Source organism: Cervus canadensis, chromosome 2 (assembly GCF_019320065.1).
Source record: "Cervus canadensis isolate Bull #8, Minnesota chromosome 2, ASM1932006v1, whole genome shotgun sequence".
NCBI classification, from domain to species: domain Eukaryota; kingdom Metazoa; phylum Chordata; class Mammalia; order Artiodactyla; family Cervidae; genus Cervus; species Cervus canadensis.
In genome coordinates this window covers 79,471,157-79,492,202 of record NC_057387.1, presented here as the reverse complement: position 1 = coordinate 79,492,202, position 21,046 = coordinate 79,471,157, and the positions used below count along the sequence as shown (strand labels likewise).

The window sequence follows — 21,046 nt, the reverse complement described above, 5'->3', positions numbered from 1 at the left end:
CGTGCTATTTTAGCCTAATGAAATAGCTGCTTTTAGACCTGTAGATTTTTCTGAGTGCCACCATTTTTAGGTTTAGAATTTAAATGAGTTCCAAAAGGGCTAAGTATGGATTATATAATAATGTTGCCCCAAAAACCCTGTATTGAGTAGCTCTTAATATGCTGTCCAGTTAGAGAAATCATGGCTAAGTTCCTAAACTTGTTGTTTAGGAAGTTTTATTGCATTAAGTTTTCAAGTTGTAAACCTAGCAATATACTTACAGAGTAAAATGAAGTGAGTAGCTGATAGATAATTGAGAAAAATTGATGTTTATGTTACCGAATGAAGAAAAGAAACATTTTACTTTACCCTCAAAAGAAGCTTTTGGGACTTGAGCAGGGACTGGAGAAGTAGCATTGAATCCAAAAACTAGAATATTCTATAACTCAGTATGCTTTTTAGTGTGCAGTCTTTCAAAATAATTTTTGCTTTATTCTTTGGAACTTTGAGCAGTTGGTTTGCCTAGTTTCAGAGGGAGTAGAAAAATGATTATAAGAAATGTCTGTTTAGGGAGACAAATGTGTAAATAACTCTCAGTTGTTTGAGGATAAATGAAATATATGTTTTAGCAGAGATACAAATAAACTCATCATATGGCAAATGAAAAACTCATTCTGACAGAGGGAAATGGAGAATTCACAAAGAAGGAGATATTTGTACTAAACATGGTAAGGGAGAAGGATTTTGATAGAGGGAATGAAACAGGAAGAAACAGGAAGAAAAAAAATGAGAAAAGGGATACAATCATGAAAATACTTGGAGCTTTGGTGGAACATCATGAGTCTCATGTGTCTAGACTTCTGTCTTATTGGAGCGGACGGTAGTTGGACGTCGAAGTGAAAAAGAAAGTTTGGGGCAAATTATGGAAGTCCTTGAATGTGATTCTATCAGATTTACATTTTATTACATAGGCTGTAGGAATCCATTGATGTTTATATTCCTTCTATATATTTTAAGTTCATTTGAACTTAAGATAAAAGTATAAAATCATCCAGAGCTACGGTCTTTCTTTTTCTAACTTCTTTTCCAACCCCTTTCCATAGGCATGTATACTTTTTATATAGTTGTAATTTATATATATATATATATATATTATGAGATCTAAAGATAGATGTATAGAAAGATAGATAGAAGCTAATGTGAGTAGTCAACTAAATATAGGCAGGAAGAGCTACTAGGACCCTCTTGTCTTCATGCTGATAAGTAATGATGAAGGCTTATGCCAGGTCACCAGTGAGAAGGGAGAAAGACTAAGAGAAGGTAAGACTTAATCTGAGCTCTCCTAAATTCCAGCTGATGTTGGAGTGCATTTCATCAAGGTTCCATTACTGATTATTTTTCCAAAAATAGGTATCAGTCAAATCATTTCAAATTCGAGTCACTTGTGATGGTGACAGTTTGAAATAATCCATCACTTTCTCCGCTTGTGTTCAGAACAGCATTTATCAAGCCTCCAGTGAGCCCCTTTAGCTAATTAACCTCTTGATATGAATTTTGCAATCAAGGCCTAATTAGAGCTTTTTTCCATATGTTTTGTGCATGTTAGGAGAAGCTTCAGGGATTTATGTGAAAAGTATAATACCTGGCAGTGCTGCGTATCACGATGGTCAGATTCAGGTGAATGACCAGATAGTTGCTGTAAGTAACTGCCCTTTGTTACGGGATTGAATCAAGTTGAGGGAGGGGGGAGTTATCATTATTATAATATATATGCAATGGAAATGGCTTGATATAGTTTTATAATGTTTTAAAAAATTAAGTTTGTACAGTGGAATCTTATCAATTTGGACTCTCATGGTCCTTAACTTTTTTAATTAAAAACTTTTTAAAAATTTAAGTATAAGGTGATTTGCAGTGTTGTGCCAATCTCTGCTGTATAGCAAAGTGACTCAGTTTTACACGTATATACATTCTTTTTTAATATTTTTTTCCATTATGGTTTATCCCATGAAATTGGATATTGTTTTCTATATTATACAGTAGTTATTTATACCTTCTAATTTTTTTTTAACTGCCTGTGAAGAAAGGAGTCATTAATGGTTTTGGTTGAAAAAAAATACTATATACATATGTATATTATATAATATGCATACACATATATTTGAAAGATGCTCTAACATTCTCCTAGAAAACACTTTTCAAGCACCTCTTTGTGTTTTTTAAATTCATCAATTTTATATGCAATTAATAGGCCATTTACTGGAACTATTTATCTCTTTGTGAAAGTAGTTTTTCTATTCACAGTGATTTTTAAAAAAATTATTATTTTTTTATTTTTCTTTTTTTTTCAACCCCCACCCCTAAAAAAATTATTTTTGATTGAAGGATAATTGCTTTAGAATGTTATGTTGGTTTCTGCCATACACATGAATCAGCCATAGGTCGTTCTTGCATAGTAATTTTGAGTATATACAGAATTGAGATATTCTATTTATTTGAGAATGTAGTCATTGCCTTTCATCAATTGAGATTGGTATTTCCTCCATTTAATAGAAATTAGTTTATTTATAGTTTATTTTCATAATAATTTTGAAGCAGGTACACACACATTTAATTTAGTGATTCAATCAGAAACAAATATTGGTATAATTTGAATGTTTGTCCTTCAAGTCCATCTAAGGAAGCCCCTTTCATGACCCTTGGCTTTCCAGTATTGGCTTGGGAAATGTTGCTGGAATTGACCATTTGGAGACTGGTGATAAAACTTTGGAGAAAATATTAGGGAAAAAGTTAAGCAGTGGTTTGACTAGCATGAAGAAGATTGAGTGAGGAGGCCTCCTAGTTCTGTTGGACTTAAGAGTGTGATTCCCTGGACCCAGCAAAGGGATGAAGTTTCCAGAGCCCTGAAGACAAAATATGGACTCATTTTCCACTCTACCTTCATTGGTTGAGCAGCTGCTAAGAACAAAGATTGCATCTCCTGATTCCTGGCAAACAAATGCAACTTTGCCCCACAGATTGATTGCTTCTCTGAGGTGCCCACCTGTACATTTGGGGAGAAACTTCAGGAACAAGGTGAGGAGCAGCAGTCCTTCAATGAGACTGGAGAGATCCCGGGAAAAAATTCTGTCATGAAGGAGGCAGTGGGTCAGGTAGAGGAAGTGGCTGTTAAGATGACTAGGAAGCTGGGGAGACAGAAGAAATGCTTGAAGAAGGAAAAGAGAGGGCTGGCTACAGTTGCCCTGGCATCTTCAGAGAGCAGTATTATCCCCGAGGAGTGTGAGGAGACAAGAAAAAGACCCAAAAAGAAGAAAAACGAAGAGCCCCAGGAGGCTCTCAGAAAAATGGGATGGAAGACCTATCTATCTCCTTCTCCAAACCCAAGAAGAAGAAATCTTTTTTCCAAGGAGGAGCTGGTTTGTAGTGATCTTGAAGAAACAGCTGGCAGTAGAAGTCTTTCCAAGAGGAAGAAAACTTTCACCAAATAAGAACCAGTTAGTGACCCTGAAGAGTCAGGAAACAAGAGAGTTCCAAGGAAAAGAAATTGTCTTCCAAGGAGGAGCCATTCAGCAGTGGACCTGAAGAGGTTACTGACAGCAAGAGCAGTGACTCCAAGCAAAAGCAAAAGCTCAGACAGATCCCCCAGGAAAATCAGAATGGACATCTCCCTAGTGGGGCATAACTTGCAGAGATATTTCACAACCCATTGTCTAGAGCCCAATAAAAACAAAAACAAAACAAACCCCTTTCAAAACAAAAAACAAAAAGAATGTGTGACTGGACTTGACTGAGATTAGTAAATGCCTTCTTTCACATGCTTTTTCAAAATACTGAAAAACCTAACTAGTTTCTTCTGGAAAATATCACACAGTGTTATATGGTACAAGGATGAAGTATTGGATGGTCTCTTCAATTTTAGTGATAATTGCTTCTATTAATACATCTTGAGAGCTGTGTATAAAAATTGACCACATTTTATGACACTTTGAATGTTGAATAGCATCAGGGACTAAGGTCTATTGCCTCTTTCAGGCTATAGGTCAAATATATGACTTAGGAATACAGGTTTCAGTTTGCTTTCTAGTTTCTCAGGAAGTTTGTCAGCATGTTTTACTATTAAATTTGCATTCAAAACAAGCTAACTTGAAACCTCTGTTTAATGTATCTCTTAATGCTGTAGGTTGATGGTGTGAATATTCAGGGTTTTGCCAACCAGGATGTTGTTGAAGTGTTACGAAATGCAGGACAAGTGGTACACCTAACCCTAGTTCGAAGGAAAACATCCTTGTCTGCTTCTTTACGTGAAGGGCCCTCAGACAGAGGTAATTAATTCCACTGTCCCTCCTCCAACCTTGTAGTCTGGGTTTAGAAGAATAACTCATTTATGGATGTTCTGTAAGTCTGGGAAGGAAAAACTGCCCACCTTGTGTAACCCAGTATGGAGAAGTGAATCAGCTCATTTATGCATTGAAGAGTTTCCTTTGCCTATTATGATGTGCCAGTACAAATGTTAGAATGTGAACCCTGATATGCATTAATCTCTGACATGTCTCTAAATGGAGATGGAAATCATTTTCCCCAAAAGCTTCCAAATTTCATTTATTACTTGCATTTGAATAGTAAAGCTTTGCCAACCTTTGTTTCAGAGACTCTCATTTGTCTAATGCTTTGACATTTTGCAAACTTCAGGTTTCATATTACTTCTAATATTTGATTCTAATATTTCTTGATTTACTCTGTGAACTATAGCAAGAGAAAATAAAACGTGGATTTCTGTCAAGGACATTTTGATTTATAAAATGACATTATTATTTTGATTATAAGAATAGTAGATTTGGAGAAGGAAATGGCAACCCACTCTAGTATTCTTGCCTGGAAAAGTCCATGGACAGAGGAGCCTGGCGGGCTGACGTCCATGGGATTACATGACTGAGCATGTGTGCATGAGGGTGGAGGAAGATGGGTTGGTAGCAATAAAGTGGTAGAACTAAAAAAAAAAAAAAAGAATAGTAGATTTATGGAACAAATACAAAATTCTATTCATGCCAACTTTTAATTGTCAACTTACAGATAGATTAACAAATTTGGTAATTATAGGAACATGTACAATTTAAGTTGAATGACTACTTACGTAACTAGTGAGTAGGAAATAGTTAAATTAGAATTTGTCAGAAGTTGAGTACATTTTTTTTCTCATTCTCTGAAGATATATTATTATATCCTGGAAACTTTTGCTTTCAACTGATATTGAATTATATTGATATTTACATTGGAATTTTTAAAGTTTTATATGATAGTGGAAATTTTGCTGCTGAAAGATAGATGCCCTGTCAACTGCACTGTATGTGTGAAATTTAGAATTGGTTAAATAATACAAATTGTACATATGCTATATTGACCTTAAAAGGTTTGCATAAATATTGATACCAATATAATAGTTTTCAGCAGCTCTGATAGAACCCTTGGCTTTAGTCTGCTGTATCAAATGAACTGTGTCATCTATGAATCAGCAGTTCTTTACTGGGCATGCCTACATTTTAAATTTACATTGGGATAGGTTTTGACCCTAAATCTGCACTTCCTCCATGGTTTGGGTGTCCTTCCTATGTGTTTCATACCCTTTAGAACCCTTTGAAGAGCACTTTGCTGGAGCATTTATCATACTACGTCGTGGTCACCTGTTTTGTGTTCGGCCACTGTAATGTAGGGGAATGGTTTTGTCTCTATCCACTGTCCCGTCTAACACACCTCTGTGTGCCTTCTTTATAGGCAGCAGTTAAGTCTATTTTACTGAAACGGACTGCACGGCTTCTAGCTCTTGAGTGATACCTTCCCTTGCCATTCAGAAATCTTGCCTTTTCTCCTCTAAACTCTTTTTATTTGCATACCTTGGGCATACTTATTTGTATATCAGTTTGCATACGATTTGTAACACACATTGTGTATTACTTTGTACTGTGTACCCTGCCTACTGTGTAACTCTTCTCCCCAGGCTACATCGGCAGCGTTTGGCTGGCATGTGTTTTACTGGCACTGGGCTATACAATTAGTGTGTATTAAAAGATGAATGTTCTAAAAAATCTTATGGGACTTCCTTGGTGGCGCAGTGGTTAGGAATCTGCCTGCCAGTGCAGGAGATACAGGTTCAATCCTTGGACCAGGAAGATTCCACCTGCTGTGGAGCAGCTAAGCCCGTGTGCCCTGGAGCCACGCTCTGCAACGACTGAGCCCACATGCTAAAATGACTGAAGCCCCAGTGCCTAGGACCTGTGCTCCTCATCAAGAGAAGCTACCGCAATGTACCACAATGAAGAGTAGCCCCTTTTCATCACAACTAGAGGAAGCCTGCATGCAGCAACAAAGATCCAGTGCAACAACAACAACAAAAAAGTGTGGTTTAAAATGTCATATTAAGATCTTAAGGTCATATTAAGTTTCATATATAAACTTTTAACTTATTATTGTAAAAATATTTGAACACACAGGAAAATTGAAAAATGATATGAAAAACAACCACAGAATCCATCATTTAGATTTTAGCAGTTAACTTAGCCATGTTTGTTTCATCTATTTAGCTTTCTCTGAACCATTTAAGGGTGAGTTGTAGATATCATCAGTCCTACATACTTCAGTTTACAGCTTCTAAAAATAGCCATGATATCATTATCCAGAGAAAATTAATAGTAATTACCTAATATCAAACACCTAACACATAGTTAAATTTTCCAAATTGCTCCCAAATGTCTTTTGTAACTCCTTTTTCCACTTCCCTTACTCCTCTTGAAAACCTCATAAAATCAAGATCATTGATTTTTATGCATTTTACTCATTGCATGTATTATACTTTTTTTTTTTTTTTTTAAATATAGAAGAATCCCTTGTCCCTGCCTCCATAGCATAGACTTTTTGGAGGGATTTGCCCATTTGTCGCTGCAGTACTAGTTTCAGAATTTGATTGTTTCCTTGTGGTGTCATTTAACTTGTTACTCTATCCCAAATGTTTCTTGTGAGTTGGGAGCTAGAGCTTAAGCCTTAGATTCAAGTTCATTTTTTTTTGTTCTTAAGATTTATTTACTTGTTTAGTTTTTTGGCTGTGCTGGGTCTCCATTGTTGCACGCGGGCTTTCTCTAGTTGCAGTGAGCAGGGGCTACTGTTTGTTGCAGTGTGTGGACTTCTCAAAGTGGTGGCTTCTTTTGTTGTGGAGCACGGGCTCTAGGTGCAAGGACTGCAGTAGTTGTACCACATGGGTTCAAGTAGTTTTAGATTGCCAGCTCTAGAGTGCTGTATCCATAGTTGTGACACATGGGCTTAGTTGCTCTGCTGAATGTGGAATCTTCCCGGACCAGGGATCAAACCAGCGTCCCTTGCGTTGCAAGGCAGATTTGTAACCACTGGACCACTAGGGAAGCCCGAGTTCAATATTTTTGATAGGAATACTTTTTAAGTCACTTGTGGCTATTTATGCAGGTCAATCAATATGCAGGTTAAGAAGCAACAGTTAGAACTGGATGTGGAACAACAGACTGATTCCAAATCAGGAAGGGAGTATGTCAAGGTTGTACATTGTCCCGTTTATTTAACTTGTATGTAGAGTACATCATGCGAAATGCCAGGCTGGATGAAGCACAAGTCGGAATCAAGATTGCCAGGAGAAATATCAATAACCTCAGATATGCAGATGACACCACCCTTATGGCAGAAAGCGAAGAAGAACTAAAGGGCCTCTTGATGAAAGTGAAAGAGGAGAGTGAAAAAGTTGACTTAAAGGTCAACATTCAGAAAACTAAGATCATGGCTTCCGGTCTCATCATTTCATGGCAAATAGATGGGGAAACAAGTCTCACTGGAAACAGTGAGAGACTTTTGGGGGGCTCCAAAATCACTACAGATGGTGACTGCAGCCATGAAATTAAAAGATGCTTGCTCCTTGAAAGAAAAGCTATGACCAACCTAGACAATATATTAAAAAGCAGAGACATTACTTTGCCAACAAAGGTCCATCTAGTTAAAGCTATGGTTTTTCCAGTAGTCATGTATGAATGTGAGAGTTGAACTCAAGAAAGCTGAGCACCAAAGAATTGATGCTTTTGAACTGTGGTGTTGGAGAAGACTTGAGAGTCCCTTGGACTGCAAGGAGATCCAACCAATCCATCCTAAAGGAAAACAGTTATGAATATTCATTGGAAGGACCAATGTTGAAGCTGAAACTCCAGTAGTTTGGCCACCTGATGCAAAGAGCTGACTCATTGGAAAAGACCCTGATGCTGGGAAAGATTGAGGGCAGGAGGAGAAGGGGACGACAGAGGATGAGATAGTCGAATGGCATCACCGACTCGATGGACATGAGTTTGCGCAAGCTCCAAGAGTTGGTAATGGACAGGAAAGCCTGTCCAACTCCAGGGAAGAGTTGGACATGACTGAGCAACTGAACTGACTGATTGAACTGTGGTTATTTAAAAATAACCTAAAATGGTTTTGGCGGGCTTCAGTCCATGTGGTCACAAAGAGACATGACCATGTGAATAACACAACAAAATGGTTCTTATACAACCTGTCTTGTGTTTGAAGTGAAGTTGCTCAGTTGTGTCCAACTCTTTGTGACCCCATGGACTGTAGCCTACCAGAATCCTCAGTCCATGGGATTTTCCAGGCAAGAGTACTGGAGTGGGTTGCCATTTAAAGAGAGTAATTGACATGCTTGAGATTGAAAGCTTACATTGCTCAATATAGCTAAGAGAAGAACATTTGCAACCAGGGGAATTTTCTCCCTTTTCCTTCTCATTCCCAAGCTTACTTATATACAGTCATTTGTTAAACTCATGATAACATCATGCCAGAACCAAGGATTGCCCAAAACAATGGAACTGGCTTCTGCTTATCTTGCTCCATGCCCACCATAGTAGTGAGAACTATGGCCCCCAGAGTTCTCCTCCTCCCCCACTCCCCAGGGCTGTATTGTCATCCTGCTTCATCATAGACTTTACCTTGCTTTTTTCTTTTTGTTGCCTAGTTCCTTGGTGTTCACTTGTTGTTCTGTTGCTCCGTCATGTCCTACTCTTTGCAACCCCATGGACTGCAGCATGCAAGCTTCCATGTCCTTCACCATCTTCTAGAGTTTGCTCAAACTCATGTCCATTGAGTCAGTGATGCCATCCAACCATCTCATCCCCTGTTGTCCCCTTCTCCTCCTGCCTTCAATCTTTCCTAGCCTCAGGGTCTTTTCTAACGAGTTGGCTCTTTGCATCAGGTGGCCTAATTCCTTATTCTTTTCAATACTAACTACAAGTGTGTTTTCTAAAGAATTGAGCCATTATCACAAATGGCATTTTAAATAAAGGAATAAAATGTGTAAGTTACCTGAGATGTTTGTAATAAGGTTGTGAAATGGAAGAACAGGAGTGAAATAAGCTTATTTAAATATGATCTTCATCTGATAGAGATTCAAGTTAACAATTCCTATTTTAGGAACTGTGGTAGAACCACCAAAAACACCAGCCCTGTTTCTGACTGGAGCAGTGGAAACGGAAACTAATTTGGATGAAGAGGAGAAAACTGAAGAAAGAATGGAGGATCTAAAAAATGACAACATGCAAACCTTAGAAAAACTGGGTAAGCACAAAGCATTCAATTCAAAGCAGTCAAAGCAATTTGACTTTATCATTTGTTAACCATTTTCTCTCTATAAGTTAACCATAAGTTAACATAATGTGAAGACTTTTAGAGGTAGTTTTGAAGATATAAAATAAGATATTCTTAATATCAGCATCTTAACACAGCAGTTGAGAATAAGCATATTTTTGTTTAATCACTGTTTAATTATGCTGATTTTGAATACATTTTTATTAGTGATTACATCAGCATTTTTAATTACTGCATACTTTAGCTTGTGTATTAACATTGATATAGCTATCTGTATACATATAGTAATATTTCCTTTTCACTATAACAATAGTGTATACATTTTTATATATTTCACCAAATTTCCAGGTTGCTATGTATTTATTGTTTAATTTTCTTTTTAATTGATAAGTACCTGTACCTTTGGGCTTTGTTGTATGTTTCCTTTGCTACTCTAGTTGACTCGACTCTGCAAGCATATTCAGTCACAATCTCACACAGTTCCCTGTACAGAGGCATTCAGGAAAGGCTTGCCAGTTGAATGAAATGGAATGCTTAAACTTCATCCGCGTCCAGAGACACTTTGACTTTTGGCTTTGATTGTTTTTGGTCAGGAAAGAAGGGCCTGAAGGAAGGAGTAAACACTTCAGTCAAATTTTAAAACTTCATATTGTTTGGCAATTTAGGTTGTTCTTTTTGATCCAAGTAAATTGCAGTTAATTTTTGCTATTTAAATTCATGTGAGCCCAGATAGGTGTACCGTGAATTATCAAGTGAAAATCAAATACTTTCTAAAGTTAGAAATAGGGGTTTTCCTGATGGTCCGGTAGTTAAGACTGTGCTTTCAGTGCGTGTGGCACAGGTGTGATCCCTGGTCAGTGAGCTAAGATGCCACATGCCATGAGGCTCAGCCTAAAAGGAAAAAACAAAAACAAAAACAGTAAAAAAATAAATAAATAAAGTGAGAAGTATTTTTAGAAATATCTGCTCAAAGGATCAACCTCACTCTTTTTTTTTTTCCATGAGTGTATATAATTTCAGTTAGAGAGTTAGACCAAATTCTTCCGACTGCTTTGAAGTTAACTCCTTTTGCTGTAAGGGCAGACCCATTTTCCCTCTTCCCTTCTATTTTTTTTGGTTGGCCTAATAATTAAATTAACATAAGATAGAGTAACACAGGAGAAACACAAATTTTCTATGTGTAGGAGTCCCATAAAAATGTGAGCCCTTAAGGGCAAGTTGGGCAATTGAGGCTTCTGTGCTATCCTGAGCTAAGGAATGGGATAGGGGCCTGGGCCTTCCAATGGGAGGAGTAATTTACAGGATGATAAGAAGAGCAGACATTTGATAATTAGAAGTTTGCCCTGCTGTGCAGACAGGTTTTTCAGATTAAAAACCTGTCTCTGGTATGATATATACAATGAAATATTGTGTGCTTATTGCTGAGTCGAGCCTGACTCTGCGATGCCATGGCTGTATCCCGCCAGGCTCCTGTCCTTGGAATTCTCCAGGCACGTGTACTGTAGTGGGTAGCCATTCCCTTCTCCATGGGATCTTCCTAAGCCAGGGATCGAACCCTGGTCTCCTGTGTTTCAGGTGGATTCTTTCCCATCTGAGCCACCAGAGAAGCCCACAATAGAATATTACTCAGCCATTAAAAAGAGTTAAATAATGCTGTTTGCAGCAATGTGGATGGACCTACAGAGTGTCCTATTGAGTGAAGTAAGTCAGACAGAGAAGCAGAGATATCATATGACATCCATTATATGTGGAATCTAAAAAGAAATGATACAAGTCAACTTACAAAACAGAAACAGACTCACAGACTTTGAGAATGAGCTTATGGTTGTGGGGATGGGGCTGGGGGGAAGGTTGAGGGGAAGGGATAGTTAGGGAGTTTGGGGTGGATATGTACACACTGCTATATTTAAAATGGATGACCAACAAGGACCTACTGAATATAGTACATGGAACTCTGATCAGTGTTATGTGGCAGCCTGGATGGGAAGGGAGTTTGGAAGAGGATGTATGACTGAGTCCATTCTCTCTTCACCTGAAACTGTCACAGCTTTGTTAATTGGCTACGTGCTTAGTGTGTACTTCATCACTCAGTCATGTCCGACTCTTTTTGACCCCGTGGACAGTAGCCCACCAGGCTCCTCTGTCCATGAAATTTTCCAGGCAAGAATACTGGGGTGGGTTGCCATTCCCTACTCCATAATCAGCTATACCCCAATATAAAATAAACGTTTAAAAAAAACACAAACTCTAGGGGGGTCTGGTCATACGGGGCAGCCTCCACAGTATTGTGAAAAAAAAAAAAGTTGTCTCCGGTTATAGCTCTCTTTCTGGTACAGGTTCCCTAGTTAAATTCCTTTAGGTAGTTAAGGGAGGGATGAACGTTTTTCCTGAGTCTGCTGGATCTTGGCTGCCTTTAGCTCAAAACAATCCACATTCCAAGGTGGCAATAGTTGGCATATTCTTTGTTGCCAATGAAATAATTGTGTCAGATCATCTTAATGTTCATTTTTTGTGTGTGATCATTTTGTGTTGCCTAGAATTTATTGAGCTGCTGAAAGTAATCTCTTTCCTCTGGTACATAGGCCTTTGTTCTCTGATTTAAAACTCAGGACTATGATTTCATTGTATGACTGAGGTAAAAATAAACTTAAAAGAATTGTAGGTGAAATAAACATCTTATACATGTGTATAAAATTTCTTTAGATATCATGTTTTTAAGCTTACAAGTCAACCAACACATTACAAGTTCTCTTTAAATTAGCCTACCACATAAGAAACTGGTGTCTGTGAGAAATTTAATAGAACTCTTAATGTAATTTCTTATGGAAATGTTAATAGAGTAGGCACAAAGGTGCCGAACCCACATGAAGGACATTTTGTTTTTAATAGAATCTTTAGTTAGTTATCCTCGAAATGTAATCTAGCACATCAGTTAATGCAGTTACTTTGTGGATATGCGTTTGTAAATCTAGTAATATAAGTTCTTTAGTGTTCATTAGTCTTAGTCTCTGATTTTTGAGGTTAGTCTGTTTTACTTAATGATTTGCACTATGTAATTAAGCATTATATGCATCTGAGATTAGATGTCTGCTGAAGGCTTGAAAAAGCTGATCTTGCAAGTTACGTTTGATTTTAGACAGATGGTTATATCAGTTGTGGTAAGTGTTCTGTGACTTGTCCACTCTTGTGACACAATTGAGTTTTTCTTAAAGAGAAAAGGTGGAGGTCTGTTTATTGTCTGCTACCACTGTGGATCTAAATTGAAATTATAGTTTTAGTACTTTGATTTTTGTCTATTAAGTATTATTCAGACTGCAAACTGCATTGAGCTTCTGGCTAAGGTCATATGGAGGATAAGCAGGACATTTAAAATCTGTCTTCACTTTTAAAAATCATCTGACCTATGCAAAAAAGGCAGTACTCCCCTTAAGTAAGAAAATCATAAAGGTATGATAACCATATAGCCACAAAAGACCAAAGTAAAACCAAAGTTTCTGTTACATTAAAGCTCATGCAACTCATTGGTTGAATTAAATCAGATAAACTTTTATATCCACCCAAGTAAAAAGCTTGATTGGGTCATGTTGGTGTGCCTTGTTGATAGTAAAGATATCTTGATAGGTTTTTACACTTCCTGTGGGTGAGTGGAAGGTACTATGCTGAAGCGATTAACATTCACCTTAAATCTTTGTCTTAACATAGCTAGCATAAAGCAAAGCCAGATGCATTTTACTTGTAAACCACAGGATGTTTGCATATAAACTATATAATTCAGATTTCATTGATAACTTATCATTTCCTCTTCCGTTTAAAATATTCCTTAACAGCAGAAGCCCTATTCATAGTTTGGTCACAGCCATTGTTTACATTTTACATGTCTTATATGTCACCTCTGATAGCTGCTGCTGCTAAGTCGCTTCAGTCATGTCCGACTCTGTGCGACCCCATAGACGGCAGCCCACCAGGCTCCCCCGTCCCTGGGATTCTCCAGGCAAAAACACTGGAGAGGGTTGCCAATTCCTTCTCCAATGCATGAAAGTGAAAAGTGAAAGTGAAGTCGCTCAGTCATGTCCGACTCTTCACGACCCCATGGACTGCAGCCCACCAGGCTCCTCCGTCCATGGGATTTTCCAGGCAAGAGTACTGGAGTGGGCTGCCATTGCCTTCTCCCACCTCAGATTAACTTTACCTAAATAGACCTAAGTTAATACACTTTCGTTTTTATTCATTTCCCTTTTACTTACTCAAACTGTGCTGTTATGGGAGAATTCAGTAGTTTAGTGGGTTTAACTCACAGTAGCTTCAACTTTTTTTTTTTTTTAAATCCAGAAAAAGCCCCAGACTCTCCAGAAAATGAGCTGAAATCCAGATGGGAAAACGTACTGGGCCCTGATTATGAAGTAATGGTATGTTAAAATCTTCTAATAAAAAACACTCATGTTTTTTATCATTCTATGTCATGCTCCTAATGCCACAATTGAAAGAAATGGGAGACTCAAAGAATAACCAGCCTGCCTTTATTTTTTCCTCCTGTGTTTTTTTCCCTATTGGATCAATGAATTAATATTATTTTTTCATTTTAGACTGCAAGAACAGTTAAGGACTGCAGACAAGTTTCAGTTATAATTAACAGACACTCAGTTCATGTTGAGACCATTTAAGTTAACAATAGGCTGAAAAATGTTAGAGGAGAGAGGGCTTGCCTTTAAATTTATAACCTGTATCAGCTGCTTAAAATTGCTGGCATTTTTATGATTGCTTTTATGATCTGTTTGTTTTATTGTACACTGAAAGGGCTGTGGATATTAGTCCTATGTTTCACAAAGAATGTTACAGTTTTATGAGAAAAATGAAAGAATGATTATCAAATGTATTTGGGAGAACAGGAAGTAATTTAGGTTAGGTATAAGTTTATAGTGCCAGTGGTCCATTAGACTTCCTTTCACCTGTTATTAGATTCATTGAGTAAGGGATTGATTACATTTCCCCCAAATGAATCCACATGAAAGCAGAAAGCTGTGCTTAGAAAAGCCTCTGCAGTGCCCATTAAACGTGTTAGTAATAAAGTATTCTATTAAATTTCTATTGTTATTCACATTTTCTTACATATGTTTGCCATTAGTATTTGTTGGCTGGTTGGAGATTTTTTTTTCTATTCTAGCCACTATCTATTGTCAGACATTTTCCAGTGTCATTAACATGAGTCAAAACAGTTTATACTTTCTCTTCTTGCTAGTTTTGTACTTGCATGTTGGTCCTCATGAACTGTTGCTTCTTCGTAGATTTTGGAGCTGTTTTGTCATTAGCCTATCACCTAGCGAATGACCTTTCTACTATTTGGAGTGATTAATATCCAAAATAGTTTGGTGTACCAGTTTTTTTAAATGGTTGGTTTCAAATGAGCTCTTTTTGGTTAAAACTTTATCCTCTTTGGGGCATCCCCAGTGGCTCAGTGGTAAAGAATCTGCCTGCAGTGCAGGAGATGTAGGAGATGTGGTCTCGATCCCTAGGTCTCGATTCCAGGAAGATCCCCCGGAGGAGGAAATGTATTCAGTGAAATGTATTGAAATGTATTCACTCCAGTATTCTTGCCTAGGAAATCCCATGGACAGGAGCCTGGTGGGCTACAGTCCATTGGGTCACAAAGAGTTGGACACGACTGAACATGCACATTATCCTCTTTATAACTACCTTTCCAAATTTAATTTATCACACGATGAGGTCATAACCGAGGGTCTCGAAAGAGGAGACAGAATTTGGAGTTGGAAATTTAAAGTGACAGGGACAAGGCAATGAAAAGAGAAGCCAGGCAAGATGGATGAGTGAATGTGTACATACAAAAGTGCATACCTACTGCATGCACATGCTCTAGTGTTTCTTACTGTGTTTTCTTCCAGAATCTACTTATCTGAAGTGCAGTACTTGTAGGAGATTTAGCTGAACCACTGTTTAACTTATCCCCCCTCCAGGTGCACTGTATTTTATTAACAACTTACAGATGCAGGTCATCAGTGAAATGTTTTGCTTGCAAGGAATTCACTTCTGTGGATGTCTACCACTGAAGCTCAGAACAATAGTTTTAGGCCATGATTAAAAGCTTTCAGGATTCCACCATCTTCCCACCAGTCCAGGTCTTTTGTTTGTGTCCTCGCTGGCTCTTTCTCCTAGAGAAATGATTTGAGCTTGCTGTGGAAATTCAGGTGCTTCAGTTTTTCCAAACTTCTCTGATTTTAATGACCTTGCAAACTTTGTTTCAAGGCCTAGGTTTAGAAATAAAAATGACTGTAGTCTTGGTTTTGTGAAAAGAATAAAATTTTTATGGTTTTAATATAATGGAGGATTAAATTAAAATATTAGGCATCATGGATTTTTTAAAATAGTACATATATTTATTTGCCCATCACCTTCTAGTTCAACTTTTGAATCATTTATGAAAAAAGACTGTTGGGGAGAACAACGTCAAAACAAATATTATCTGAGATTTTGTATTGTGTGTTATGGATTTTAGAAACAGAAAAAAGATTAGATGGAGTTATCAATGTATAGGTTTTATACAGATTTTTTTCAGAAAGCCTAGGAAGAAATAAAGTTATGCTTTTACAAATATTGACAGTATCTTTTCTTGTGAATTTAGGTTGCCACTTTGGATACACAGATTGCTGATGATGCTGAATTACAGAAATATTCGAAGGTGAGCACATTGTTTAAACCGTTGTCAGTTTTTTGTTGCTTGAAGAACTTTCTCTAAATTCTTGTCACAGTAGCTAGATGAATGCTGTGACCTAAAGTTTTCAGATTTTAATTTTAGAGGTTTTCTGGAAATGTAGTAGGTTCTGACTGGTATGAAATGTGATAGATAGATGTGCCTGGGAAGAATGTAGGCCACCTCAGATGCCAAAATTCCAGGCTTGACTGCTTTGCCCACCTTAAAGGTAGTATTCAGAGCAGGCTTTGCAGAGTGTGTTAGTTTTTCAGATATTATAAGTCCTTTTAAATTGTTTCCTGGACTTCCCTGGTGGTCCAGTGGTTAAGAATCTACCTGCCAATGTAGGGGATATGGGTTTGATTCCTGGTCTGGGAAGATTCCACATGCTGGCAGATCAGCAAAGCCCGTTTACTACAACTACTGACCCTAACAAATATTCAGTTAGACTGAATATTTGATACTATGTACGCCAACTACAGAAGGCTTAAGGTGATGTTATCTCTGTCCAAAGGAGTCACTGTTTCTTCTATTAAGGAGCTGCTGTGCATGTGTGGGTGTGGGTGTGGGTGTGTGTAGTGAGGCAGAGGTACGGTTCAGATAGGGTTTGGACTCTCTTGGGTTGCCTTTGCTCCCAACACATGACCTTTCAAGTATTCCATTGAGTCTGAGGTATTTATCAGTCCCTGCTCCTAGTGGAATCTGGGAACTCCAAGTCTCACTCAGTACTTTGGGATTGTAGAAATCTGCTTAGCTCTTCAGGGGTTTCCTGATTAGTCTTCAGCTTCCTTGCTGTTAGAACTTGAGATATCCTTGGAGGAAACCATGCCCTCGCTCAGGCTCAGTTCATCATGTAGTTCAGCTTTAGTTGTTCTTACATATTCCAAGCTGTAAGACCCCATCTCATCATTTTCTATTCTAAGGAAAAAATATAGTGACCACACTTGTTGCATCTTAAAGAATGTCATTGTCTTTCTCCAGGCAGAACATGTTCTCTCTCATCTTCATCCCTACTTCCTTGCCACCAGTCTACTTATCTTCTTCCTGATCAGCTATGCATTATATCTGTTTGCACTGAGTTACTCTGGTATAATGGTGTGGAAAGGTTTTGAGTAGAACAGATGTTCAGAACCAGCTCACCAGTACATTCAGCTGTTCATTTGTTCATTCATCTAGTATTTATTGATATCAACTCAGTGCCAAGTCCTCCACTGGGTCTGGGATTTCAGAAGAGAATAGGAATGAAAAAAAAAAAAAATCCCTTCCCTGTAGAACTTATATTTTAGTAGGGGGAGATAGAAAATAAGTAATAAATTATATAGTATAGATGATAATGTGCCAAGCAGGAAAGATGAATAAAAAATTCAGGAGAGAAAGTGAGTTTGCAATTTTAGATAGGTTGATCAGGAAAGGCCTCATTAAGAAGGTAACATTGGAGGAAATACTTTGGGGATGAAATAAGCAGCCTAATTTTTCTTCTGTATAATACAAACAATAAAATCTACATTGTAGAAGGTTACATATAAGTATATTTAATATATGCCCCAGTTAGTATAGCTCAGTGCCGATACATAAGAACCATTCCATAAATGATAGTTTTGTTTCCCAGTTGTATGCTTCTAGTACTTTTAACCTCTGACCTATTTAGGTCTCCTTTAAAAAAAAAAGCTGTTTTAAAACATTTAATTGAAATTAGAGTAGTAAAGAATCCACCTGCCAATGCAGGAGATGCAGGTTCGATCATCCCTGGGTTGGGAAGGTCCTCTAGAGGAGGAAATGGCAACCCATTCCAGTATTCTTGCCTGGAAAGTTCCATGGGCAGAGGAGCCTGGTGGTGGACTATAGTCCAAGGGATTTCAAATAGTTGGACACGACTATGTATGCACACAATAGATTATAGCAAAAACTTTGTTGTTTAATTTTTTTGCACTAGAAGAATTTCACTGTTAATCCTTGTGCAATCCTTAATTGCACTATTCTTTTTTTCATATTTTGTTGTTACCTGTATATGTTTACATACTTGTAGTTGGTATACTCATTCTTTTGTATGATATATGTGGCAGAGAAGGGATGTGTGCTTTTTTTAGTGTAACATTATCACGTTTACTTTTTTAAACATTAATTTCTTTATTAAATGTCCACAGATTATTTTAATGAGCTATAATTTTAAAAAATCCTCTTAAAATTGGAAGTTTGGCTCTTGATGTAGTAGTTTCTACTTTCTCTCTTCAATATGTAAAGAAAACTGGCCTGTCTAAACCCATTTCACACACGAGGATCCTAAAGTTTGCATAGGTTGAATGAGTCACCTCAGATTATACAACTGGATAATATAGCTGCAGCTTGCAGCTCTAGCAGCTGCTAGAGGCAGCTTGCAGCTTAGAGAGCATTTTTTTCATTCCTGTAATATTTACAGAGCTCCTACTTCACACCAGACACTGCAGCCAACTGTGGGGAGCAGAATACAAAGGGTCCTCTCTCTCCTGGAGCCTGGGTTCTGGGCTAGGTTTGCTGTGCTGTGTTTAGTCGCTCAGTCACGTCCAACTCTTTGTGACCCCATGGGCTGTAGCCTGCCAGGTTCTTCTGTTCATGGGGATTCTCCAGGCAAGAATACTGGAGTGGGTTGCCATGCCCTCCTCTGGGGGATCTTCCCAACCCAGGGATGGAAGCCAGGTCTCCTGCATGGCAGGCAGATTCTTTACCAGCTGAGCCACCAGAGAAGCCCAAGAATACTGGAGTGGGTGGCCTATCCCTTCTCCAGAGGATTTTCCCGACCCAGGAATCAAACCAGGGTCTCCTGCATTGCAGGGGGGTTCCTTACCAGCTGAGCTACCAGGGAAGCCCTGGGCTTGGTTTGGGTCATGATAATAAACAAGTGTAACCTGAGAAGATAGCTATAAATTGTAAAAGTGATGCAAGGTAGTGATTGTAAGAAGTCATGATGATTTAAGAAGCATAAACAGAATGATGAAAGCAAGTACAGTTGGGAAAGAGTTGGCCTGTGGGGGGAATGGAAGTTGTTTTGGAGTGTCCAAGTCCAACTAAATGAGCAGTAGGACGTTTTTAGGTGAGGAAGACCAGGTAGGTACTCCAGGGCCTTGAGAGCCACACTGATAAGCCTGGGCTTTATTCTCAGTGCCAGGTAACACCAGTGGAACGTTCCAAGCAGGTTAGTATCATGCTCTGAGATCAAGGCTGTAGGTTTTTCCTCTGTCTTGTTAGCTTTCTGATTAGGAAAATCATGTTTCATGACTATTGCTGGTGTTCTAATTGTTTATCTGTCTTTAGTTGGTCACCCTGGTAACCACTTCATAGCAGGAAGGAATTGTTTTAAGGGATGCAGATTCAAGAAGCATCTCCCTTTGTGACAGGCCAGTGTTAACAGAGAAGACTTTCTTGTGAGGTGAATGGAGTTGTAGGGAGAGAGGTGAAAGCACTTTATAGTGGTTTGAGCATTAGCTGAACTGCTTCTAGGAATCTGTTAATCATGACACAAGAACAGTTTTCCCGCATCTGGGGAGACTTGCACTTTTAGGGATGGCTTTCTTGGCAAGTGTTTACTGTTAAGATAATCACAGAGCTATGAGGGAGAAGCATTATGCTCATGTGAGTGACCTTTCTGCCGGCCATCAATTGTAATACAAAGTGAGCATTAGTAATTAGTGATATCCCTGGTGTGGGCAACAAAAAGACCAGGCCCTGTTCTCTGGCTTTGACAAGAGAGACTGACAAATTTCACTTTGTTTCCTTCCTAAATTACTTTCTCGGAGCCAGAGGGCATTAAGATGTGAGTTTGCTCCTCACTCTGCTTGAGCAAGTAGAATTGTGAAGACAGTGGAATGTACTGGGCCCCCACTCAACCACCAGGGGTAGTGCTTTGCTTTAAAGACATTTCTCCAGAATAACTCTTTTGATTAGCATCTGTTTCCTCCTTTCCATTTTTAGTATGCGGAAACTGTCAGGTAGGTGAAGTGACTTGCCCAGAATCATACACAGCTTTTGCTCTTCAGTCGCTCAGTCATGTCCACTGGGGTCCTTGGACCCCATGGACTGCGCCAGACTTCACTGTCCTTCACCATCCCCTGGAGCTTGCTCAAACTCATGTCCGTTGAGTCGGTGATGCCATCCAACTATCTCATCCTCTGTCTTCCCCTTCTCTTCCCGTGTTCAATCTTTTCCAGCATCAGGGTCTTTTCCAATGAATTGGCTCTTCATGTTAGGTGGCCAAAATATTGCAGCTTCAGCATCAGTCCTTCTAATGAATATTCAGGATTGATTTCCTTTAGGATTGACTGGTTTGATCTCCTTACAGTCCAAGGGACTCTCAAGAGTCTTTTCCAACCCCACAGTTTGAAAACATCAGTTAGTTCTTCAGGACTTGGCTTTCCTTATGGTCCAACTCTCACATCCACACATGACTATTGGGAAAACCATAGCTTTGACTAGATGGACCTTTGTCAGCAAAGTGATGTCTCTGCTTTTAATATGCTGTCTAGGTTTGTCATAGCTTTTCTTTCAAGGAGCAAGCATCTTTTAATTTCATGGCTGCGGTCACCATCTGCAGTGATTTTGGAGCCCAAGAAAATAAAGTCTCTCACTGTTTCCATTGTTTCCCCATGTATTTGCCATGAAGTGATGGGACCAGATGCCATGATCTTAGTTTTTTGAATGTTGAGTTTTAAGCCAGCTAGTAAGTGGCAAAATTCAGAAAACAAATCAGGAGTT

General features: G+C 38.4%; 1 protein-coding gene across 6 annotated transcripts in view; it reads left to right on the top strand.

The window, feature by feature from the left end:
- Positions 1 to 21,046, top strand: part of PATJ (PATJ crumbs cell polarity complex component) — a 361,174-nt gene that overhangs the window by 40,128 nt on the left and 300,000 nt on the right. For all 6 annotated transcript variants that reach the window (XM_043461136.1, XM_043461135.1, XM_043461132.1 and 3 more), the window contains exons 10-14: positions 1,586 to 1,677; positions 4,160 to 4,301; positions 9,445 to 9,588; positions 13,948 to 14,024; positions 16,253 to 16,309. In XM_043461136.1, coding sequence (XP_043317071.1) covers positions 1,586 to 1,677; positions 4,160 to 4,301; positions 9,445 to 9,588; positions 13,948 to 14,024; positions 16,253 to 16,309 — 512 coding nt within the window. The remainder of the gene's footprint in view (positions 1 to 1,585; positions 1,678 to 4,159; positions 4,302 to 9,444; positions 9,589 to 13,947; positions 14,025 to 16,252; positions 16,310 to 21,046) is intronic.